General features: G+C 49.6%; 11 protein-coding genes across 11 annotated transcripts; 4 read left to right on the top strand and 7 right to left on the bottom strand.

Moving 5' to 3' along the window:
• Positions 1-482: 482 nt before the first annotated feature.
• On the bottom strand, positions 483-5,355 carry K444DRAFT_555573 (uncharacterized protein). Its single transcript, XM_024876712.1, has 4 exons — positions 4,989-5,355; positions 4,673-4,925; positions 1,662-4,622; positions 483-1,609 (listed from the first exon to the last, which is right to left on the bottom strand). Exons 1-4 carry the CDS (start codon positions 5,064-5,066, stop codon positions 912-914), a joined length of 3,990 nt encoding a protein of 1,329 aa, XP_024740922.1. The 5' UTR covers positions 5,067-5,355; the 3' UTR covers positions 483-911.
• Positions 5,356-5,826: 471 nt separating this feature from the next.
• On the top strand, positions 5,827-6,849 carry K444DRAFT_626248 (glycoside hydrolase/deacetylase; the record flags this gene model as incomplete). The annotated part of the gene is made up of 3 exons (XM_024882623.1): positions 5,827-5,932; positions 5,980-6,661; positions 6,711-6,849. The coding sequence occupies 3 exons, from the start codon at positions 5,827-5,829 to the stop codon at positions 6,847-6,849; spliced, it is 927 nt and encodes a 308-aa protein (XP_024740921.1).
• Positions 6,850-6,915: 66 nt separating this feature from the next.
• Positions 6,916-8,479, bottom strand: K444DRAFT_311874 (uncharacterized protein). Its single transcript, XM_024871815.1, has 3 exons — positions 8,294-8,479; positions 7,957-8,225; positions 6,916-7,905 (listed from the first exon to the last, which is right to left on the bottom strand). Exons 1-3 carry the CDS (start codon positions 8,362-8,364, stop codon positions 7,115-7,117), a joined length of 1,131 nt encoding a protein of 376 aa, XP_024740920.1. The 5' UTR covers positions 8,365-8,479; the 3' UTR covers positions 6,916-7,114.
• A 1,910-nt stretch (positions 8,480-10,389) lies between these two features.
• K444DRAFT_714454 (uncharacterized protein) lies at positions 10,390-10,976 on the bottom strand (the record flags this gene model as incomplete). The annotated part of the gene is made up of 2 exons (XM_024888327.1): positions 10,390-10,767; positions 10,815-10,976. Coding segments are annotated over 2 exons (513 nt in total), but the record flags the coding sequence as incomplete, so codon positions are not given.
• Positions 10,977-14,623: 3,647 nt separating this feature from the next.
• K444DRAFT_641108 (TIM44 subunit of mitochondria import inner membrane translocase) lies at positions 14,624-16,315 on the bottom strand (the record flags this gene model as incomplete). Its single annotated transcript, XM_024884575.1, has 2 exons — positions 14,624-15,299; positions 15,348-16,315. The coding sequence occupies 2 exons, from the start codon at positions 16,313-16,315 to the stop codon at positions 14,624-14,626; spliced, it is 1,644 nt and encodes a 547-aa protein (XP_024740918.1).
• Positions 16,316-16,516: 201 nt separating this feature from the next.
• Positions 16,517-17,485, top strand: K444DRAFT_311793 (translational machinery component). Its single transcript, XM_024871814.1, has one exon. It carries the CDS (start codon positions 16,543-16,545, stop codon positions 17,404-17,406), a length of 864 nt encoding a protein of 287 aa, XP_024740917.1. The 5' UTR covers positions 16,517-16,542; the 3' UTR covers positions 17,407-17,485.
• Positions 17,486-17,563: 78 nt separating this feature from the next.
• On the bottom strand, positions 17,564-18,456 carry K444DRAFT_521671 (DUF862-domain-containing protein; the record flags this gene model as incomplete). Its single annotated transcript, XM_024874140.1, has 2 exons — positions 17,564-18,253; positions 18,352-18,456. 2 exons carry the CDS (start codon positions 18,454-18,456, stop codon positions 17,564-17,566), a joined length of 795 nt encoding a protein of 264 aa, XP_024740916.1.
• Positions 18,457-18,679: 223 nt separating this feature from the next.
• K444DRAFT_583688 (uncharacterized protein) lies at positions 18,680-20,626 on the top strand. Its single transcript, XM_024877837.1, has 4 exons — positions 18,680-18,959; positions 19,007-19,078; positions 19,125-19,610; positions 19,815-20,626. The coding sequence occupies exons 1-4, from the start codon at positions 18,885-18,887 to the stop codon at positions 20,364-20,366; spliced, it is 1,185 nt and encodes a 394-aa protein (XP_024740915.1). The 5' UTR covers positions 18,680-18,884; the 3' UTR covers positions 20,367-20,626.
• K444DRAFT_660695 (uncharacterized protein) lies at positions 20,507-21,097 on the bottom strand (the record flags this gene model as incomplete). The annotated part of the gene is made up of 1 exon (XM_024886499.1): positions 20,507-21,097. Exon 1 carries the CDS (start codon positions 21,008-21,010, stop codon positions 20,507-20,509), a length of 504 nt encoding a protein of 167 aa, XP_024740914.1. The 5' UTR covers positions 21,011-21,097.
• Positions 21,098-21,123: 26 nt separating this feature from the next.
• On the top strand, positions 21,124-22,465 carry K444DRAFT_660694 (uncharacterized protein; the record flags this gene model as incomplete). The annotated part of the gene is made up of 1 exon (XM_024886498.1): positions 21,124-22,465. Exon 1 carries the CDS (start codon positions 21,347-21,349, stop codon positions 22,463-22,465), a length of 1,119 nt encoding a protein of 372 aa, XP_024740913.1. The 5' UTR covers positions 21,124-21,346.
• A 465-nt stretch (positions 22,466-22,930) lies between these two features.
• K444DRAFT_521772 (Hsc70 cochaperone) lies at positions 22,931-24,089 on the bottom strand (the record flags this gene model as incomplete). The annotated part of the gene is made up of 2 exons (XM_024874150.1): positions 22,931-22,988; positions 23,044-24,089. The coding sequence occupies 2 exons, from the start codon at positions 24,087-24,089 to the stop codon at positions 22,931-22,933; spliced, it is 1,104 nt and encodes a 367-aa protein (XP_024740912.1).
• Between the last annotated feature and the right edge of the window lie 25 nt (positions 24,090-24,114).

Raw genomic sequence — 24,114 nt, 5'->3', positions numbered from 1 at the left:
AGGAGGGGGAAAAGTGCGGTGAGCATTGCTGCCGGGCTGCTTAAGGTTATTATTCTGTAAGTACAGTAGCGGGCTCATCCAACTCTTCAGCCCGGGAGAGAGAGGGCCAATTGGCACCCGGTCTAACCTCTTCCGGGCAGGGCCAAGGCCCACTATTTATATGCCCTCAGTGAGCTGGATTGAGGCCTAGACTCTGTCCGAAATCGAAGGCTGTAAGCGAAAGTGGGGTCGATTCTGACCCCACCACGCACGACCGCTGAAAGGGGAAGCGAGAGAGTCGTAGATGTCGATAAAGTTGCCCCAACCTTCAACATGTCTATACAATCATCAAGTAGCATGGGATGACTCAGGGATTGCTTGGTCCTTTGTAGCCACTGGCTGCTCTGAACCCATACTACTTGCTCTCATTGTCCTCTTCTGCAGTTTGAGTACAGGCGCAGAAGATTCCGGGGCAGGAGGTAAGAAGTAGGGAAACGGGAAATGGAGGTGACAATACTTGCTATAACTAGATCTTTGTTGTTACCTGTGAGTGCGGAGTTAAGGTCCTTTCATCCGCTTTGATGAAGAGCATTAGGACCCTCTTTGAGACAGGGAAGAAGACAGGATAGTAAATTTTCGAGACTGCCAGGCCCTGAATCTGCTCGATCATGGTCATGTTTTTGCCATACCTTCGCCACCTGTCACAAGTCTCAGCTTGTATCCCTTGCCACCAGAACAGAAACACACCAAAAACAAGAGACATGACGGTGTAGGTCATCAAAAAGCTTATAATTCTGAAGTAGCGCTCGCCCGCTTGCTTCATTTCAAGAATCAAAAGTTTCGCCCGTCCGTCACAAGCCTCAATTTCGCTGCCAGACGCCATCAAGTCCATCTATCCAGTACAGTGTATATATCCCTCCTTAAATATCCTCTTACGGCGAAGAGGATCCCTCCCCGCTCATCTCATTCGCTCCATTAACTTCCCCTTCAATCTCTGGCTCAACAACGGCTTCAGCCTCGATAAGCACCTCAGCCTCGCCCGCCGCCTCGGGTTCCATAGTCGTCGCAGGCACCGGATTCATAACAGGCACAACCCTCAGCTTCCTCATCGCTCTCTTCATGCCCTCCAATGTTGCACGCTCACGAATCAACATACTCCTCGCCAAGTCCCTGATCACCTTGCGCCCCATCTTCTCATGCAGATCCTGCCACCCTGCCAACTCGCCTGCGACAACTTGCTGCGTATACCTCAGTTCTCGGCCGAGTTCCTCGGCTTCTTCTTTCGTGCGCTTGACTTTTTCTTCTTTCTCTTCGTTCAATCTTTGGCGAGTTTCGTCCAAAAGGCCAAGAGGCCAGCGGGTCGAGCGGGAGAGCGAGTTGTAGGAGCGTTCGATGGCTTTGCGGGAGGCGTTTATGGAGAGGATGAGGGAGGTTGGGCGGGAGAGTGAGAGGAGCATTGCGATGACGGTGCTGAGAATTGAGAGGCATGTGGAGTGGAAGACGCCGTATGGTGAGGAGGAGGCAGGGGCGAGAGTTTGCACGTAGGCTTGGAGAGCTGATATGTGAGTACCGGGTAAACATTCCAGGGTTGATATCGCGCGAGTTGCTAGAATGTACGCATTGTAGAGATCTGTTGATGTCAGCTGGGTGCATTGCATTGTGATCTGATGCAGGAGACTTACCGGTGTAGCAAATCTTCACCAAATTAGCCGTGCGTGCAACTCTCTTGATGGACATGTTGACGCCTCGGACCTGATCTCTTGCGTGATTCACAAACTGTTCTACATCTCGCAGGTCCGTTAGTGGCTCGTACTCGTCTCTAACTGTCTCGACTCTAGCTTGGGCTTTGAGTTTGCTCCGGGCCTCCATCTGTTCGGCTTGAATATCAGGCACGAGGAAGAACTCCCACAACATCTCATGGGTTGAGAAGGTTGAATGTGCCAGTAATATTTTCAAGAATCCATCCAGGCGGACCTGGATGTCTCGCAATACTGCACGAGACGGTTTGGATGGAAGTTGAAAGGGGGAATGCATTCCAGATATTGTTGGCAACCATGAAGCTGGATTCTCAAGGGCCAAGAGCTGGGCGAGATGCTCGAAGTCGGTGAGAGATCGTCTGCAAGTTGTCACTGTGAAGCTTTGGTTGTTGGAAGGAGCACCGGATTTGACCACAAGTCGAATAGTGGCATCCTCAACGAAGAAAGATCGTACCACGGCCGTTATCCGTCCGTCATTCCCTGGCTGACCAGAAAATAGAATCAGATCATCGATTCGATTCCGAACATCGTCATCCTTGGCCAACTCCACAGCCGTCAATCCTCGAAGCTCCTTGGCAAAGAGATCTACCCTTCGGTCTCCGAACAGTGCTCTGACCATCTCTAGCCTTCCGTATTTGCTAGCCACCATCAAAGCTGTGAACTTCTTGTCATTTGTAGCATTGACATCCGCATCGCAATGATGGAGGATCCTCAGCGCGACTTGGGGATCGTTGACAATATGGAGAAGTGTGTTGCCTTTTGAATCGACATGATCATCCAGGTGCAGTGGCTCATTATCTCCTTGAGAATTGCCTGCAGCAACAAGCGCTGCTTCAACCATAGCTCGATAATTCCCATGATCGTACGATCGGCAAAGGGCAAAGAGTGGTGTTTGCCCATTCCTGTCTTTTTGCCGCCAGGGAAGTAGCCGTCCGACTCGAGGAATCAGTGCAGGCGCATTGAATAAGTAATGAGCAACGCTTCTTCCTCGAACATCCTGCTTTGCAAGATATTCAACCACGATGGCCTCGGACTCAGCTCGATAGATGAAATCCAGGATGATATCGATCAACTCCGTATGCCCAAGCTGAACTGCAGCGCTAAGTAGAGTTGTTCCTTCGTTATTGGTATCTTCCAGGAGGACCTCCAGTGGATAATAAGCACGGAGTGACAGCAAGTATCGAAGAGCCTCTGGACGCTCATTCTGTATCGCCATCATTGGCACCGATTCTCCGAAAGAATCCTCGGTCTGTGATAGCCGTATAATCGATGTATCGCCTTCGATACCACTGCTCATCGAATCGATGGTAGTCGCCCTCGATCGGAAAGATATCTCGGAGCTACTAGACATACTTCGTGTATCCATAGTAACACTTTTCGGTCGGCGTAAGGGTGGCAGTCGTTCTTCTTCGTCTTGGTGCTGGATCTGAAATGGAAAGACATGATTAAGTGTTGAAGCTTGGGAGAACCTGGCGCTTCTGGCGCTTGATTTGGAGGATCTCCTGGAATGCCCATTGACAGCACTCCAAGGAACATCTTCCTCTATCACCTCATCAGCGATAGCCTCCTGACTCCCGCCATCTTCGTCTGATGATTGTTCCCTATCCGGCTCCATGATCCTCATCATCTCCTTGATTTCGCCTTTCTTCGTGGCTTGCCAGAGCTTGTTGTTCCGTCGACTCGCTTTCCGTAGGCCACCAGAATCCCGTGCGAGATAGGATAAGACTGCCTCAAATGTGCTCAGAGCATATCCCATTTCTCCGCTCTCAACATCGTCGATGAAGATGAAATGGCGCATATACAACAAACGGGCCTGGAGGTGCCGGACTTGTGCTCTAATGACTACGATCAGCAATAAAGATACAAGGGTATCGGCGTTGATCGTGAGTACTGGGCTGACTTTCTCGGACGACGGAGGCTCCCTGTTTATCACCTCTGCCGGAACATCAGTGAGTAAGGTCACAGTCCTCAAAGCCACAAGCAGAATATCCATCATCTGCTGAGGACTTCCAGCAACTCCGAGTTTCCGGAATTCATCAACAGCTCGACCAAGTCTCAACGTCAGTTCATGCTTTCCTTTCTGGCCGCCTTGAATCATTATTCCTACTTGCGAGATGTCGACGAATTCCATCTGCCTAATCTTCGATTCCAACTCCACGTCCTCGGGCCGCTTCATAGCACATAATCTGGGATAGAGAATGGCATCATGGACTTGCTCAGTCACATAACGCTCGATAAGTCGTTCTACCACCGGTCCGGTGAGGTCTGTCGTGGCACCAAGAAGTGAGAGCTGCTGCTTGTCAACCATTTGAAACAGATCAATAGCAGCCGTTACTGCAGTTTCCAATGCACCTCGCATAACGTCTTCGTCGTCCTCCGCATAGAAGTCTTCAATGTTCCGCTCCGCATGGCCATTAGATCTCAGGCTTGGCTCCGAATGTGTGCTATTTGACCTCGCTTTCTTCATCGCCTTAGCTATGGGCCCTTCCGGAACCGGATCCGGTATGACTTCAGCGGATGGCGGAGGCGGTAGAGGCTTATCAAACACAGTGTTGAACTCCTTAAACAGCCGTTCGAGCCCCGGCTGCATCTGCCTCGCAATCATTGGGAAATTATTCAATAAATCGTTAAAAGTTTTGATGTCCTTCTTCTTCGGCAGAGCATTACTAGCCGTGGGTGAGTCCTGGACGGAGCTTGTTCGTGGTGGTAAAGGTGGTCTGCCATTTGGTAGGGAGGTAGGTAACAGCGCGGGTGTGATCTTGACCTCCTCGTATATCCCCAATAACGGTCGTGAAATGTAGTAAATGAGCCATTGGCGTGGCTCCAGAGAATCCGGGTACCATATTGAGTCCCCAAGAAGTTGTGCCTGGTTGAGTGTCTTGAATCCTGTGCAATCGCTGTCAGCATCTCTCTCCCCTTCTAGCCAATGAACAGACCCTTGTTGCTGTAGACATAGGCATCTTTAACCACTACCGTCCTGCCATTGACGGTCGTATACTGTTTTGCCTTTCCCCTATTCTCTCGCATATTCGGAACATCCTTCCCTCCCGCCGTCGCAGCATTGTGGGCTGGTACTCGCAGAACATGGCTACCCAGAAACTCCTCAGACCCCGCAAGATCTGCGTAGAGGACTCCGGACTCGCGGTCGCGGGAGGTAAGGAGGACTTCAGTTGTAGGTACGAGCAGAATCTGGACCCATTGTCAGCTCCAATTGATGGAGGCACAAGGTTAAGCGCTTCTCCGAGAGCTTACATGGTGGTGGACAGGAGTACACTGCGATAGCAGAGCGCTCTTGAAGAAGGCACACAGAAAAGGATTTAGAGGTTGCATTCATTCGACATTCGCGCGCTGCATGAACGACTGCAGCGCAGGCGTCAGTCCTGCAACGCCGGAGCCCTGGGATTCTGTATCTAGAGCCTGCCCGGATATTGTCGCAGCGGCTGGAAGGGGCAACGGTGCACGGGTGAGTAGGGGGCTGCTCTGTATCAGATCATTGGCGGGGTGTGGACTCTGCGAGTATGGATATGGTTGAGGGGTCGTGAGGATGTTGAAGAAGTAAGACGAGAGCTCAGAGCTGCGCAAGCCTCATAAAGTCGTCGCCTGAATTATTCGTATTTCGTACCTTATTCCTCCAAAACCAAGGATCCTGGCAGGACTAGCAACGGGGCTGAGAATGACCCGCTCCCAGCATGTGATTGGATCACGTGGAGAAATCGATGGAAGGATTTCTTGATGCTCAATAGTACGCAGTGGGTGGGAATTTGACGTTTATCTGAGCATGGTCAGGTACATTGATACCAATCATCTTCGCTTTCGGAGACGACATCTCGTTACCCACTTAAGTTTGTATTTGGAACTCCCCACTATTGCTACCCCACTGCTGGGAATGATGTAGCACGGAGATCTGCTTTCAAGATACAAGAGCTAAATAAAAGCTACCCCTCACGTTCCCTACATACCATCTCTTCTTCTTCTTCTTCTTCTTCCCACAGTTGGTACCGTGCAGAGTCAGCTCACCATTCTCATTTCTCCAGCTTGTAGACTTGCTTGCAACTCCTCCCCTCATTATCTCATTACCTCATTGAGCAGCATGGCCAAGAAGCGAGTGCTTGTTGGATATGGAGTAGATATCGACGCTGTAGCCGGCTGGCTAGGTAGTTATGGCGGCGAGGACTCCTCAAGTGACATAAGTCGAGGTACTCTCCCTATTCCACCCCAAACCATCCCACTCAACAATGTCCAGGCATGTTCGCTGGCACCATCGGCGTACGCCGGCTCCTCAAGCTCTTCGAAAAGAACAACATGAAAGCAACCTGGTTCATCCCTGGCCATTCCCTGGAGACCTTCCCCGACGAATGTGCCTTGATCCGCGACTCTGGCCACGAAATCGGACTCCACGGTTACTCCCACGAGAACCCAGCCGACATGACATTGGAGCAGCAGCGCGATGTCCTCGATAAGACGTACCGCATGCTCACGGACTTCTGCGGCAAGCCACCGAGAGGAAGCGTTGCGCCGTGGTGGGAAACAAGTAAAGAGGGTGCGGAGCTGCTGCTGAGTTATGGAATTGAGTATGATCACAGTATGAGTCATGATGATGCGCAGATGTATTGGTTGAGAATCGGGGATTCGTGGACGAAAATCGATTATGGGAAGAAGGCGGAGGAGTGGATGAAGCCTCTTATGAAGGGGAAGCCGACTGGACTTGTTGAGATCCCCGCTTCTTGGTATATCGATGATCTCCCTCCCATGATGTTCATCAAAACGGCACCCAATAGCCACGGGTGGGTCGACCCGAAGGTTGTTGAGCAGTTGTGGATGGACCATTTTGACTACTTTTATGAGAATTACGAGGAGTTTTGTTTTCCGATGACGATTCATCCTGATGTTTCTGGGAGACCGCATGTGCTGAAGATGCATCAGAGGTATGTTTGAATTTTCCGAATCAAAAGGTGTGCTAACGAAGGTACGAAGAATCATTGATCATATAAACAAGCATGAAGGCGTTGAGTGGGTGACTTTCGAGCAGATGTCCGACGACTTCAAGAGCAAGAATAAACCCGAGGAAGGGGCAGTGCTGCCAGCTGAAAGGGGTGCGATGTTGAAGAAGTGAGCCATGAGTGGTAGCCGATTTTCTTTATGCTTAGCCTAGGCGCTTGTCGTTGGCAGGGAAGAGCATATAATTCATGACTTATGCAATTCATTTTCCTGGGAAAGTTCTCACAGTCTGGTTAGATCCCATTCCCTTCCTTGAGAGGTGACCAAATTGAAGGCACTTTGGCCAGATAAAATACTCAGCAAATCTCATCTGGAGGAAAACCGCCTCTCATTTCCAACTTTGCATCGAATATCCGTCTTGCCACACCCTGAACCCAAAACTAACTCAAGTCTGTCCTTGGATGATAAGTAGGTGGCTCACCGCGCCCTACATGGTCACCAACCTCATACCTCCCACGATCAGAACCTGTCGATACTACACGCAGAGGAATATTCTGGTTGTGATTCTGATTTGGTTCCTCCCAAAATTGAGGATCAACAGGATCGGACCGAGGTCGTACTTGAGTATATGCAGCGTATTCTCGTTGTTGGCCGAGGTATTGTTGAGTCTGGCTGCCACCAGAAGCATGTACATTACTGACGGTTGCAGATTGAGGTGCCGCTGGATATGGCTGGATCATCGTAGGCTTTGAGGTTGTAGGAGGAACCATGGCAGGAGGAACCGCCGCAAGTGGATGATTTTCTTTATCGCGTTTTCCTCGCCAGAAGAGCAGGATGAGGGAACACAGCAATGCAGCGCTGAGAGGAATTCCAATTCCAGCCCCGATTGCGGCTTCTCTTGTTGAGCAGTTGGGACATGAGGCTGAAGATCCGGCGTTGTTGGGCTGGTTATTGGCACAGGTTGTAGCCACACCTCCTACTGTGGGGCATCCTTGGTTGGAAGAGAATGTGGCTGTTGTGGAGAAGGTTGTGGTTGTCGTGGCCGTGAAGACTCCACCAACTGCAACTTTTGTAAGAGTGCTCGTAACTGTCTGGGTGGACAGCGAAAGTGTCCCTGAGCCGATAAAGAATCCACCGCCAGCAGAACAGCATGCGTCCGCCGGCTGGCCTAGGCCACAACAGAACAAGTCGTCCCCGCAAGGCAAAATCGGGCAAAAGGATCCAGTAAGCACTGCTCTCGTATTAGTTGCAGAATACAAAAGAAGGAACGGGAAGGTCTTGCCGTTTTTGCAAAAGCTTGTACAGACACCGGCGTTCCAAGACTGATCAGTACAGCTGCTGCGAGCAAATATATTGGTTGGATGGAAGCAGAGGCCATTCGAAAGGCAAGCGCCATCGGATGAACAGCAAGTAGAAGGCAGCGAGTCGGAGCATGGTATATTATCGTATGCGATTTGTCCATTTGGAAGGTAACATGTAGCTGTTGTAGTGGCCGACTGGCACCACTGAGCAACGATGAAGGCAGTGGATATCAGAAGCTGTCGTGAGCAGCTGAACTTCATCTTAGCGGAACATGAGTGAAGTGGGTATTGCCCACGGAAATGGGCCGCGTTACTTACATACTTAAAATCCCCAGCTTTGAGGCCGTTAACATGCACGTTTGACCCAGTGATCTTGGTTGTGTTGGCATTTTTTCAACCCATTTTCCCCGCAGCCCCGCCACTCAGTCCCCGGGCAAAATATCCGGACCCTTGCAAAAGACCCCGAAGGAGGTTATGATTGGCCTCTGCTCGGTCACTGGGCACATTTGTAATTCTTTCCAGGCTTCCTGCAGACGAGGCTTCAGAAGCTGAGCTGCAGCTTCGTTCGCTAGGCTCCAAAGAGACGCAACGTCGGATTGGGGGCTATGAACAGCAATAATTAGGTTTGCCCAATTGAAGATGATTCCGATTTGTCTGTACTTCTTCTAGGAAATGTTCTCTGGAACATTCGTTGGCCCATGAGCTTCATGCAACTTGTGACCGAGAAAGGTCGATCTTGGACCAATAGGACTACTCCAAGAGGAGGAGGTGCTAAATTCTGCATTTCCAAGGCTGGGCCAAAATAGAAAGACCAATAAAAACTGGATTTGTACAGGTCAACCTTTCCCAGCGGAGTTGTCTCTGCTCAAGGTACCTGCAACTGTACTGAATATCAGACTGAGTCATGATGCCCGTGGCTCCGGCTATTTCACTTGGAGATTTGCAGAGTTATACACACATTTGCTTCCTTGCAGCTCTGCATCCTCGCTTGGAAACTTCGTATCGCATCTGCGACCATATATGGGTGGAGAAGCTCTCTTAGACCAAGAGAAATGTCTCAGCTGGAGGATTTCTATCCCGAATGAATTCGCTGTCCATCACACCGTAAACATAAACTGGCCCAAAAATAGTTAAAATAACCTGGCTTGATTTCTCTGATGACGAGTGGGGCCGACACATCGTCAAAGATGACAATTTGATCTCCTTCCCGAGATGTGTCTGGAGCATAGCCAAATCGGCCACAATTGGAAGTAAATAGCCAACTTTTGTCAGCCAGGTGGAACGCTTAAGTAAGCCCTCCGTGGGTGATACCCGGTTGCACAAATCTGTGTGATTTTCATATTCATTGAGGTCCGTTTTCCATCCCAAAAGGACGACATCAAGAACCTTTTGCCATTCTAAATCCCCTGAGGTTCCTTGGTCATGAATGGCTGTGAGAAACTTGCTAACCCAAGCTCGTGAACGACAGTTGATCTGAAAGTCTGAAAAGGAATCGATATTGAAAATGCCCGTGGTTCTAGAATCAATGACTCCCACAAGCTCTTTCGTAGTTTCAATATGAAGCTTTATCTGCTTCTTTACCTCTTCAACCTCTCTGGTAGTGGATATTTGGTCAAGAATTGTTGCTGTCCCAAAACGCTCCTAGTATCCCACACTGGCCTTGGAGACTGAGCATAATTTCGTGCCTTCCAAGCTCAATATGGTTCTGAGACCACCACTATAGCCATGGGTCTCAGTGCGAAGCATTGTATTGTTCGACGATCTGAATCTGTTCCAGGTGAGCGCAAGATTAGGAATAGCTGCCCAATCCAGGACCCAAGATGAGAGGTTTATTCTGGACGAAATAGGCCGAGGAACGGACAAGATTAAAACATCGCCACCGGCCAAAAAAGCAAGGGCATTGTCTACATAGACTTGTACAACACTCTTTTGATAGTCAGCTTCGAGAGACATCTTGTTGTAAGCAAGTCCTAACAATGCAAACACCTTATCCCGTGGGTCCGTCGAATAAAAACATCGTCCAGAGTCTGGGAGATAGAGTTATGAACATCAAACTCATCAGTGTCGGAATTTGGTTCCATAATCTCAAGCACATGGCCGTTGCCATCTTGGAGTCAACATTCTGGACAGCGACTCTCGTGTATGTCTGCATATCCTTCGAGACGCTGTGGCCAGCCTCACACCATATCCCCGCATTCCCAGGGCAGGCATTACGGTATGAAACAATATGTCTCCTCCGACATGCTTGTCTCCATAATGGAATGTCACGTCCCGAGCTAGAGCATATTCTTGAAGTACCCAGACTTTTCACCACCAACGGGACTGTGACAGACTCTGAAGCCGATTGTAGAATTGAACGGGACGCTCGGTTCTCGCCAATTCCATGAAGGTTGTTTTCTTGTACTCGATAGCATTTTTCCGCCTCTCAACTCAAGTCCTCCTTATTTCTCCGGAATAAACGTGCTAATAGAGAGTAACCCATTGTCTGGCCATACGTAGCCCACGACTTGGTGTCCTTTGCACGATTTTCCGATCTCGAGTATCATGTCCAGAGCTTGTGCAGGACTTTCGTCGTGATCTCCAGGCGTGGGTCTAAGCCATACATAAGTGAGCAGAGCGGTATTGAAGATGTCTCCCATTAACTCCACCTGCCACGACTTTTCGACATCGTCTTGTTGGGTGATACATATGGCATCCGCCGACAACCTCAGGTCCTCCTCATCCTTTCGGAGATTGATCAATGCTTGACCTAGATTCTCTCCGATGGTGGTATTCAAGCCCTCGATCCGTATCTTGTTGTGACAGGATCCTTGCTTGAGTACTTAATGTCCACATGTACTCTGTTCTCCTCTTGCTGCCTCCAGACGTGGGTTATAGCTGAGAACGTGGCATATGACAGTGGTATATGTTCGAGCTTGCAGTGGAGAGGGGATGAGCGGTCAGCTCCACGTTGCAGGACCAGGATTCGGATCTCCTGGTCTTCCTTCTCCAGCGGCCGGTACCTGATAGGAAGGGTTGTCTGGGACGAAGTCCGGAGTTGTGATAAAGACTGTCATTAATATGTGCTGGCTCAAGCGACAATGCATGAAGAACGTAGAAGCTGAGATGAAGTTGGAAGCCTCGTTTTCAGAGAAAAAGCACGAGGGCGCTGATAGAACATGGCCAATGACAGCAAAACAAGAACGGATGGAATGAATCTAGCACTTGCGGATGTTAGATGGGGGAAAGCATTTGGATGATAAAACAGGATGACCAATTTACAATTCATATAATCAAAAACATATTTGGCACAATACATTGACATTGGCATGGCGGGAGTGATGAAAAATCTTGAAATCGACGGGCAGGGTTGTCTACCAATGGCGCACGTGCCGCCACAAAACCCGCCAATCCTATTCGGGAAATGCCTGCTCATAATCTACTTCTTCAACTTCTCCTTTGCGCCTTTCTCCGTCCTGCATGTACATACTTCATTGAAACCCTACTCGAAGTTGAGGATATACCCCGTATTAAAGAAAAGGTTGTACCCCGAGGCTAGGATTCTACCTTACGGGCACACCTCCATATCTCTCCACCCAAAGCACCCTCGCGGGGATGTAAGATCTTGGTTCACGACTAAAGGATCTTCACATATTCGTGAGACAGCACCCTTCTGACGTCGGGTTCAGGACTTACTCTCTGACCGGGGACATAAATCAAATCAATGGCTGCCAGAGAATCATCATCCCTCTTCTCATCGGGGGGGATCCGTCAAGATACTCCTCACATGTCACGCTTAGGAGTCGATGCTCGTTGAAGTTTCGTAAGATACCTCTATCCTCTGGGCATCTGACAGGATGCAGGTTGTTACGAACTAATATCACAGCACAGCCAACTTCGAACACAGTCAGTATAGTTCAGGATTCCAAAGCAAGAGCGGCAGGACTGGAATAATGGATTTATACAGCAGAATGCGTGCACTGCTTCCTCGTCAGCAAGTGCCTTGGAGAATGGAATACAGTCTTACAGCAACCACCTCCCTGATACGCCACGTCATTGATGACCGCCACGAGGTGATGAATCTCGAAGCAAATCGGACACGAAAACTGCTCCCACAGAGCCTCTCTCAGACCATCTCCCTGCTGATAATGCTGCCCCGGACCCTGCCCAGCGGGCTGTTGATCCAATCTCACCAGAGTATTTACAACAGTGGCTCGTAGTTCAGCCACTGAGTTGTTCACTCTCTGGATCTCGTTGACCATTGCGTTGTTTGGAAGAGGTTGCTGTTAGTCGGGCATATTGATGAAGTGGAGGAGATTGGCCGTCTGTCCCTCAGCCTGGCGATTTGGTTGACGGGGTTGGCTTTCCTCTCGGCGACATGGTCCATAAACGGTGAACAACGTTAATCCAAGAGCACAGAGACACACAGGGACTAGTATCTTCACCAGGAGACTCTTTACAGCACTGACAGCGGTCTCTACTCCAGTATTTGAGCTTGGAACAAGACCTATTCTGGCTGCTGCTATCCCAGAGCACAGAGATGACTAGTAGCAATCATATCCGGTCAGTGTCGTGGTAATATCAGGAGTTCGTACCGCCCAATCATGCACTGTTTTGGAACGGGTTCTGCCACTCTGTGATCCCCATCTGTCCCAGCTGGGAATCCATTTTCGATGGGCACACATCCCAATACCAAGCTGCAAGTGAGGATCGCTCGGTGGGCTGCGAACACTGGGTCCCACGTCGTTGGCCACGATAGAAGATTGCAGAGGCAGGTATTGACTTGATAGCCTGTACTTAAGGCACATGAAAGGTAGCATCTTTCTATCTCGTCACAAGTTCCACCACAGCCGGGGGAAGGAGCTGTGGCAATGAGAGATGGGACATCGGTGAGCGTTCTGACCGCTTTGGATAGGCTGGGCGGATACCGTGATCTGGGGAATTCCTGAAGGCTCGTCAGTCCAGACCAACCTCAACCAGGAAATTGGGTATTCCAATTTCTTTTGTCCCATCTACATACTATTTCCATCTTTATTCCGTCACGATTATTGAGATGACGCCTCTTCTCAATTATTATCTTCATGATGTAGTGAGGTATTCCACTAGGCGCCTACAGTTTCCTGAGAAGATATATTGTGGCAGCTCGATGCCCTCAATGCAGGCAACGCCCGATAGGTTCAATATTCTTCCCGAAATTGTTCATAGTGGCTTAAAAAATACTTTCTTTTGTTCCCCGAGCCTCGCACCTGTGGATTTGTATCGACGGTGTCCGCATCTCGTGGAAAATTTAACGAGCTCCCAGGACCTGCAAATCATGTTTTCTAAGAGCAGAAATCCAGCAGCCGCTTTCCAGGATATACACATATTTATCCTCCTACTGTTCTCCTCTTCCACCTGGGCAGATGGCAACCCTGCACCGTCAATCGGAACATTCGACGGGTAGGGCAACCAACGGCCATACGCACAAACTTGTTTCTTCGACTACACTGACAAGATTGGACGTGCTGAAGGTTGTCCTACTGGCTGTGGGGCTGTACAAGAACATTGTTACTGTCGACCGGACCTTCAGCCAATCGCATACTCTTGGATTGGGGACTGCATCAAGCGTAATTGTGCCCCAGCTGGCACAATAGCCCTGGATCTCCAGACTGCTTCAGGAATCTACACTGGATACTGCTCTGCGGCAGGATACCCCAACATGGTTGTCCCAACGACAAGTATAAAAACCATAACGTCCAGTAAAGCCCTAGTTGCGCCATCGCCTACTACTTCAGATGCATCTCCGTCGTCTCCGACCCCCACAACCGCCAGTGGAAGTCAGATCTTAAGATCCCATACCATAACCACCATGCCCCCGGCAACAGCCCCCCAGATATCAACACAACCTGCCGTAACCCCTACGAAAGTCCTTGTGTGTCAATCATCTGCATCTCCAATCTCAACTACGCGCCTTGGGATAGTTATTGTAATGATATGTGCTTGAAACCGCCCTTGGTTTAAGTCCTTACTAATAAAGTTGATAGGGTTTGATCTGCAGACTTTGTACGTAATAAAATAGACTTCAATGAAAAGTGGGATATAAGGCTGAACTTTTGGCGAAATGCAATGGTGGTGTTTCGATTGTGAAGGACGGACTATTTTCCGAGAACAAGTGTAGCAGACTCAGTGGATACGCAACGCAAGTAAAGGGTTAGACCTAGACATTCAGACTTCCCGATCAAATAATTAAAGGTAGAAATCATCAGCATATAAGAACAACTATGTGATTGACAACAGCGGAAACCTCGATGGCGAGGACTTCAAAGCCTCGCAGAATGTAAAACAGGAGGAATCGAGAGTTACTTGACAGGTCTGGGGAAAGACCATGATGTGTAGCCAATCCACCAACGCAGGCTGCCCTGTTCAAATTTACACATATTAATATACATACATCCGCCTCCCATCCGAAGCGGGTATAACTATTCTCATACGAAGAGTGGTGTTGGAGGTCCCTCAAGACCTTCTTTCATTTTCCAGAAGCATTTTCATCCCGAATCAAGCAGCTCACTAGCCGCAACGCCAGACGCCGCATACACATACAATGCAGTTGATAACATCCGTCACCCAATTTTCATCGCTAAGCAGCAAACTGAAGAAATTCTCGTATGGGAGGAGATGTGCGGGATCTGATCAAATATAATCTCTGCCACTCTTTTGCAGCTCAATCAGTCTCCATCCTCTTGTTTCGGGGTTATTGACATCTTCCGCAACTCTAGTTACGCCAATGGCGTATGTGACTTGCTGGACTTTATCCTCCATGCCTGCAGCGAGCTCGTTCGTCTTCGCGTTCCGGTATACATGCACCTCCTGAGTTCTGCAGGTGACGATGAAGACGGGAATATCTCCTGGGTCAAGAATACGTGCTTGCAAAACTTCCACATTTCGAATATCGAGGATTCGCCCATCTGACTTCAGGCCTGCGGTCGTATATTGCTTTGTTAGAGCATCATAAACTTGGAACTGAGCCGCAGAGAGCCATAGCTTCAACGTCTCGGTATCGCCTTTAACATAAGCGTCAAGAACTTCTGGCAAGATGTATTCCCGCATATCTCGTAGGAATGGCTCCATTTGGAAGCTTGGATCCATTTCTCTGAATTTCTTGATGACCATGGCTGTCTCGTTCTCTGCAAAGAAACCAGCTACTCGGTCGGAGATACTTCGCGCGGTTGAAATAAGAGGGTTCTCAGATTCGTTGTAGGCGGATTTCATGGAGAAAAGGGATTGCATGAGCCTGTTGGAGTCGCGGAAGTCTCGCCATGATTCTTTCCATGCAGCATCCTTGTGGAGAGTGACATTTGTTCCGGCCCTACCACTGTAAGTAGACATTCACGGCAAATAGGGGAAGAGAACTCACTCAGGATCTTCTGTCAGGACCTCGACTCTTTTGCCTGTGAGTCCAGCCTTCTTGGCCTCCTGCGCCTCTCTTAATTCTCTTGCCTTCCGTCTCTCCTCTTTCTCAACCCATCCGCCATATCTCGAACTGCTTCCATCATCGATAACATTTTTGACATTCTTATATGCTTCTGTTTCTCGAATCGGTCGCGTCCCTTTTTCAATCACGCTGGCAGTTGCGTTGACCGTTGTTCGCACGCCTTTAACAACAGGAGTCTCCCAAGTCCAGGCAGCACCCTTTCCAACAGCACCAGCTGTAGTCTTTAGCACATTCGCAGTTGTAGATGAAACTGCTCCGGTTGTTGACTCGTATGCTTGTCGAGCTCGGCGTACAGATTCGTTCTCAGTGAATTGTTGGGCACCAGCAGCCAAAGCCTTGGTTGATTCGTTCCACTCCTTAGACGCCTTGAATTCAGTCTGCAGAGTTTCCGTGAAGACTTGCCATGGTGATTTGTCTCCGTGCGGCGGTGGTGGTGGAGGAGCTTCTTTCTCTTCTTTGGTCTTGCCCTCACCCTCTCCTTCACCCTCGGTCTCCTCTTTGGCTTCCTCTTTGGCCTTCTCTTCGCCGGTTGCCGATTCTGTGCTCTCACTAGAAGTCTTCTTCTCAACTTCGTCTGCCACGGGCTCTTCTTTAGTCGCAGCCTTCTCCTTTGCTTGCCTCAGTCGCGCGCCATGATGAAAACTTCTTGCTGAAGAGGTTGGTCCGAGTCCTATTCGGATTTCGTCTGGTAGGAACCTCGATCGTAATGGCTTGGGATATCCTGAGACTTCCAATCTCGACAAATTAAATGAAAATGAGTGTAGATTCGAGCTTTGAGTCTGCAGCAGTATTCGTCTGCAGACTACAGATCTGCCAGTAGAAGGTCTCACGACTGATAATAACTGTCCATTTGATGGCGCTCTTGTCGCCGCATGTCGTAGACCGTTCATAGCGATTGTCATAAAGTTGACCCAAAGCCGTTGCAGAGCAGGTCAACTGAGGAAGAGAGAAAAGAACAACAGGAAATTTGATGGCAGAGAAAATGGAGGACAGCGGCGTTCTTGACATTTTCGCCGAGATGCAGGGATTAGAATGTTTTTCCGATCCGGCCTTGGCATCAACTTTCTTCGTCTCCGGCTCGACAACATCTGAGTGTGGACTCGACATCAAGAAAGCCATGAGTAGAGCAGCTTCAAGGCGCCTGCTGGCACAACCGCCTCAATTGCTCATCTCTGAGCTGGTACCCACCTGCAGACTGCCATTACGATGTCTGCGACCCTTCTCAAGTACAACGAGGAAAGCAGAAGGGCATGACACCAGACCACCACCCTCAGAACCCCGATCGGCAGCCCCCTCATCTCGACCCGTCTACTTCTCCTCGATTCCTCGAGTACAATCCGCAAAGCCTCCTCCTCCATCGCCATCTCTCAACCCGAAGGCAACCTCAGGAGGCATGGGGGAATTGGCGAAAACCTTCTCTGGCATTTCTAACATGATCGACCAAAACCAAGAGAGTCGATACGCACAACAATCTCGTAGACGTGGCACTTTGCTAGATAGCCTTGGTTCCCTATCTTCAGATGGAAGTTATGACGGAAATCTCATCCCAGGAGAAGAGGATTTCAGGGAGAGGGCGCATCAACTACACATCTACGCCACGAGACACAACTGCCATATCACAGTCGTCCGTCCCCCTGGCTACAAGAATCCTTTGAATGGGAACGTTTCGAATAATCGCACAGTTCTGATGTCGGTGGCTTGTGGCAATTTGGCTTTTCGGCACTCTGCGAGGAAGCATTATGATTCTGCTTTCCAATTGGCGTCTTATGTAATGGGTATACTGAAGAATAGAGGTCATATCAAGGATATTGAGCAACTAGAGGTGTTTTTGCGAGGATTTGGGGCTGGAAGAGAAGCTGTGACGAGAGCACTGCTTGGTCTGGAAGGTGCAGCACTGAGAGGAAAGATTGTGAAGGTTTCAGACGCTACGAGGTTGAAGTTTGGTGGCACGAGGAGCAAGAAACCAAGGCGTCTGGGTTAGATGTCATGTTGTGGAGTTCGCGGGTTGTGCACTGCATATAGAAACTTGTACAATAATCAGAGTCCGATTTGGTGGTATCATCTTAAGACCAACGCCTGTAAAATCAAAATGCGAAAAGCTCTCCGTCACGCCAACAATGCTGCTAACATCAGAATGCTCAATGAGGACAATCGCGAGATGCTCGGCCCTTCTTCGAAGCAATTGGTGCCCTATCTGCTGGTGGCACAACCCTTCCGGAAGTATCTCTGACAGGAGCCTTGCCTTTCCCTTTTCCGTTCCCTCCCTGCCTTCGCTCCTCTTCACTATCCCAATCGAGTTCGTGGTCGAAATCTCTACAGTCATCCATACTTCGTCTCTGGCTTGAGTCCGTATTGCCCAACATCCTCGTGTGCTCATGGGAATCCTCGTCATCGAGCAATTCACCTTCTGCGGTTTCAAAGTCCGGAGGTGCAATCCATTCCTTAGGAACAACGCATGGCAATGCAACACCTATAGATGCTGCCCTATTCAACCAACCAGGTCCAGGTCTGCCGGTAAGCTTCTCGCACAGATATGCTGTGAAGTGATTGCAATTCTTCGTGAGGAGGTTGTATGAGGTTCCTTGGAACACATCGGAAGCTTCTTTGATAATAGCTTCAATTTCGGCTGCTGGTCGGATTGTGAAACCGTGGAGAATCTCGCATTTGAACGTGCCGCCTGGTGGTACTGTCTTTGGCGGCGTGAAATAGACTCCTGTCATAGCCCTCCTATCATGTCCCCCGTATGCGTACTCCCTATTGTTTATGACGACTCCGGAATGGAGAAGGGAGGTCCCAACAGTCCACAGGATATTGGCAAGTCGTCCTGGCTAAGGGGTAGAATTCTTATCAGCATTTCGATCATTACCCACACAAAATGATCCCCACTCTAGAGTATAAAGCGCAAAGACAACTCAGGGAAACGTACCGGTAGCAGATCATAAACATTGATGATAATTTCGGTTTTCTGTAAACTGAGCGTCGATCGGTGGTTCCCACTCGATGACTTTCTCGAGCTCTTCTTCGACGACATCTTGGGGAGTTGCAGTGTATCAAGGTCAAATTGGTGGGTTGTGGTCGTCTGCAGCTTGGGGAAAGTGTCAGGTTTAAATGAGACTGTATTGCTTCTTCGTCTGAATGCCCCCCTGTGAAGTCATATCCTCAGGAATCTCGGCGCATTTAGTGCCGATCTCACGTGACAGTCTGCACATCGCACCTCCAGCTGCAAAATCGTCCAGCGAATTTCATTCGTCGCACAAAACTGCGCAGGGAGAGGTTTACACCACCCTCAAACGCACAAGGCTGTTGCCCACCGTCACGACGTCTACCTTCGGTGCTCAGCGCCTCTTCTCTTCTCTTTCAACCCCATTTCAACGGTCAGCGGCAAGAACTGCGACCAACAATCAAGGCCTGTTTAGTTGCACGGCCTTCCTCGCAACCAGTCGAACATACGCAAAGAAGATGCCCCCCAAGAAAGCGGCAAAGGAGGAGAAGATCCTGCTGGGCAGGCCTGGTAATAATTTGAAGAGTGGAATTGTATGCTGCTCTGCTGTTAATCTCTGCCAAATACTTACAATTTTCAGGTCGGTCTTGCCAACGTGGGGAAATCCACACTCTTCCAAGCTATCACCAAATGTCACCTTGGAAACCCTGCCGTAAGGAAATTCTCTATCTCCTATTGGATGTTGCTGACAAGCTCAGAACTTCCCCTTCGCGACTATTGACCCTGAAGAATCCCGAGTCATCGTACCTGACGAGAGATACGACTGGCTTTGCGAAAAGTACCAACCAAAATCCAGAGTCCCCGCCCATCTTACCATCTACGATATTGCTGGCTTGACCCGAGGCGCTTCGACTGGTGCTGGTCTGGGAAACGCCTTCTTGTCACATATCCGTGCTGTCGATGCCATTTTTCAAGTCGTGCGTTGCTTCGATGATGCAGAGATCATTCATATTGAGGGAGATGTCGACCCTGTCCGAGATTTGACCATCATCAGTGAAGAGTTACGAATCAAGGACATCGAGTTCACCGAGAAGGCTCTTGAAAACTTGAAGAAGCTGACTCGGAGAGGTGGTCAAAGTCTCGAGATGAAGAAGCTTAAGGAGGAAGAAGCTTGTGTCGAAAAGGTCTTGGCTCTGCTACAAGGAGGTGGTGACGTCCGGAAAGGAGACTGGTCAGCAAAGGAGGTATGTACACGATCTTCTCTCTTATTCCTACGACACCCTTTTATGATGACAAAAGGCCAAGAGGCCTGATAATCCCAGCTCGTCGAATGCCTCACTATAAACGCAGAGAGCATTATGAGATACGAAACCCGTTCTGATCTATTCTGAAATTACATATCTGTTCTGGATTATATAATTCATAACAGTCACTGACAAAATTTCCAGGTCGAGTTCATCAACCCTCTCTTCCTACTAACCGCCAAACCTGTTGTCTACCTTATAAACTTGAGCGAGAAGGACTATATCCGAAAGAAGAACAAGCATCTCGGAAAGGTCATGGAATGGATCAAGGAGAACGCTGCTGGAGACCCTATCCTGCCAATTTCCATTTGCCTCGAGGAGCGTCTTACTCGATTTGAGACCGAAGAAGAAGTAGCCGCTGAGCTCAAGACCCTCGGTGTCGACTCGGCTTTACCCAAGATCATCACCACGATGCGAAAAGTCCTTAACTTGGGCAGCTTCTTCACAACCGGCACAGACGAAGTCCGACAATGGACGATCAGAAATGGTACCAAGGCGCCACAGGCTGCAGGTGTCATTCATGGTGATTTCGAGAAAACTTTCATTCAAGCCATCATATACAACTTCGCAGTTCTCAAGGAGCTAGGCGACGAAGCAGAGGTCAAGGCGAAAGGGAAGATCTTGACGAAGGGCAAGGACTACGTCATTGAGGATGGTGACATAGCATTGTTTAAGTGTGGAGCTGCGAAAGGATAGAGAAATAATATCATGACTCAAGCCAACATCTATTCCTTTTGATCCGGTACGCGATTTTATCCTCTTTTGTGATCTTCACGGGTTGAAAAGTCAGCGAGTATCTGGATAAGAAAATAGTGAAGTCCGTTCTATTCGAGTGACTAGGCCAGGTTCCTATCGTTGGAGATAGGGGGAACATAATGGTATGCGTTTGCCAGTCGATTCAGATGGATTGTCGGTGTGATGACGCGACAGTATTCATCACAGCTGAACCCCTGCCCTTCTTGTTCACTCATGTCATCCTCACTCAGCTCATCACCATCGTGGAGCTCCGTGTCCTCCTCCATATCTACCCCTCCATCCTCTCCCCAGAATTTAAACTTAGCAAGAAACATGCCAACGAGATTTAGTCCCCAAGTTCCCCTTCCTTCCTGCCTTGATCTTGACATTTCTTCTTCTTCCTCTATCCTATACACAGCTCGTGGTACTTTGAAAGCGCTCCGACTACAGATCGAGCTCCTACCTCTTCCAATGTTCGAGAGAGCAGAGTATAATTTCGAATTTTTGAAGTGCTTGAGAACGGTTTTCCCAATTATTCTTATTAAATCCGCGTTTGTAAGATTATCTTGTCTGCGAGACGAAATGTCGAGGTCGGAAGAAGACATGATTTGTTTGAGCGAACGGTTTGAAGAGAATAACGAGATGAAAAATGGAAAGGAAGCTCCTCATTTCCGCAGGAAATTTTGATGTTCTTATATTGGTGAAGGGAAGGGGAAGACATGGAAATCGAAGTTTGGTACCGTTGCGATCTGAACTGGACCCCGAAAGTTCGGTTCCCCCTTTTTCGGCAGGCGGTATTTGGATATTGACTACCACCTCCCTCCCCTCCAAATGAGAACTCCATCAAATTCTCCACAATCTCTTTCATTCCTTCACCAAAACTCTCAAACTTCATTCCACCACAACAACCACACAAGAACCTTCGTCGGGAAACTTGCAACATGGACAACCCCTCAAGCCCGGAACCTCTTCAGGGACCTCTGATATCAGCCCGACCAAAAACTCACTCACAGCCTCTTCCTACAGAATCACCAACTTGTCCACCAAACTCCCCACTTCCATCAAGACCCTCCACCAAAGAGAAACCCTCAAGCCCAACACAGCCTCAGGGACTTCCGAAATCCACCCAACAAACCACAGCTTCACAATCCCTCCCCACCGCCTCGCCATTCTGTCCGCCAAACTGTTCGAAAGCCACAGCCTCCCACCCAATCCTAATATCACAGGAGCCCGGCTTCAAGCCCCTCCAAATCCTCCCCCTGACCCCCCTCAACAAAGCCAAACTCGCCTTCTTCCACGCCGGGAAGCACCACTTCACCTACTCCCCCCGCACAGGACTCCTAACCTACGACGGCCGCATCCCTTACCCTCCCATCCACACACGACGAGCCAAACGCGAACGGCTGTACGACCTGCTAGCAGACTACGTCGTCCACATATTGGACGAAATCGCTCTCCGAGGCGGCTTCAAAAAATACGTCGAAAGGAAGAAAAAGGAGATAAACGCGATGGAAATCCCTCGAGAGATTCGCCGCCCCGTCTCCCAACTCCGAAGAACTCGGGCGGGAATGCGAGAATGGAGAGGTCTGAATCCCGCCCTTATGTCCGATGGCTTTTTGAAGGGTCTGGCGGAAGAATTGATCGCCTCTCAATGCACCTGCAAAAAATGCGAGCGTATGCGCTACCCGGACCGGTTTTCCAGGATGAGGGACGAGAATGTGTGGGAGATGTTTCACCTTTTGATGGATGAGGATTGTCGGGAGGTGAGGGAGAGCTGGGATGTGGTCTTCGCGGCGCATGTAATTGGGACGGATGGCGTGGAGGATATTTTGGGCTATACGGAGTTTGAGGAGAGGTGGAGGGGGAGGGATGATAAGGCAACGGCGTGGAGATGGCTAAGAGAAGGGGAATATGGGGATTTGGTTGCGGGGTATGACGTTCCGGACGGGGAAGGGGGGAAGGGGAAGGGGAAGAGGAAGGAAGCTCCTTGTGATGAAAAGGAAAATTCTCACTTAATGGTCACTAGAAAGAAGAAGAAAGTGAGATTTGAGTTGGATTGAGTTGGGATGGAGGATATTGAAGATAGAGTGCTATAAGTGGAGAAACGCAGTGAAGGAATTGACATCCACTAGGTTGAAATCATCCCAGGCGATTAGGAGGGATGTTCGAGCTCCATGAACTACAGAAGGAGGACCTCAGCGGAGAGAGGCCTTCTCCTCACACGATAAAAGCTCTCATTTGATTCTCTCAAGCCGCGGACCAGAGCCAACATCTGAATTAGTGAACAACTTATAAACTCGCATGGCGTTTGAACGCTGATTAGGGAGACGCGGTCTATCAAATCGACCTTCAGCTTAGAAGTATCTTTCTACAAACTTCATCTCCCGTGATATAGCAATACGCTCAAAGATCAGGGAGAAAATCCGAAATGTCTTATTGGCTTTTGCTCTATCCTGCCGTGCTGAAACACAAAAAGAAGCATGCAAAAACTTGGTATCACGCAGGCTGTCTAGGGAGGAAAGAAACTACTGCCCGGCCCCACGTCCAGCTCCACGTCCTGCGCCTCCCATCATGTTTCTTGCCCTATTTCATGTCAGCTCTCACCCCTTTAAATCAAAAATAAGAGTATGGGACTCACATCTCGGCAATACTAGGATCGCTCATCAAGCTACTCAAATCCGGCATCCCACCACCGGCACCTCGTCCTCCTTCCCCTCCAGCACCGGCACCGGCACCGGCACCGGCACCACCAGCGCCAAACTGATTCGCCATATCCCTAATCCGCGGGTTCGACATGAGGTTATTCATCATATCCGGGTTGCTCATCAGATTCTGTGCCATAGAAGCAAACATCGGGTTACTCATAATGCTGCTCAGATCCGGCATTCCCCCACCCGCACCTCCCGCTCCACCGCCACCAAACATGCCAGCAAGGGCACTCAGATCCGGCATTCCGCCCGCCCCCATACCAGGTGCTCCACGGTCTGTCATCTCGTCGTCCTCGTCCTCGTCCTCGCCCTCGCCTTCCAGCTCAGCGACCCGCTTCTTAGCCGTCTCGAAGCCCTTCTTCATAGCGTCCGAACCACCATTACCCTCGTACTCAATTCCCTTGGAGTAAGCCTCCATGCTACCTTTCGCATCGCCAAGCGCGAACCGCGCAAGGCCGAGACGGGACCAGGCCTTTGTGTATTTCGGGTCTGCGGCAACGGCAGCTTCGGCATCTGCCTTTGCAGATGTGTGGTCTTTGGAAGCCGAGTATGCGGCTGCGCGGTTGGAGAGGAAGATAGGGTTTCCTGGGACGAGGGCTAGAGCTTGGGAGTAGAGGGAGATAGCCTTTGGGTAGTCTTTTTGCGCCATTGCTGCATTGCCTTGGCTCTTCAAAGATTCGGCTTCAGCTTTTTGGGCTTCAGTTGGAGCTGAAGGGGCAGCTGGAACGGCGGGAGCAGTGGTTGTGGAGGCACCCGGGGCCTTAGATTTGAGCTTTTCGTAGACGCTGTAGATTTGGAGGAGGGATTGTGTGTCTTTCGGTGTCGAGTCGGTTGGGTCTACTTTGAAAGACTCGGAAATACAGGTGGTGGCCACGTCGATGGAGTCACGGTCTTCTTCGGTCAGAGTTCCGTCGGTGAGGGAGGTGGTCAGGAAATCAATTATTGAGAGAGCGAGGCGTTGCTTAGTGGTTGCCATTTTGAGTGAAGGTTTCACCGTTCGG

The sequence above is a fragment of the Hyaloscypha bicolor genome, assembly GCF_002865645.1.
Source record: "Hyaloscypha bicolor E unplaced genomic scaffold K444scaffold_44, whole genome shotgun sequence".
NCBI lineage: Eukaryota > Fungi > Ascomycota > Leotiomycetes > Helotiales > Hyaloscyphaceae > Hyaloscypha > Hyaloscypha bicolor.
The sequence above is the reverse complement of the archived record's forward strand: the minus strand, read 5'-3'. Positions and strand labels throughout refer to the sequence as shown.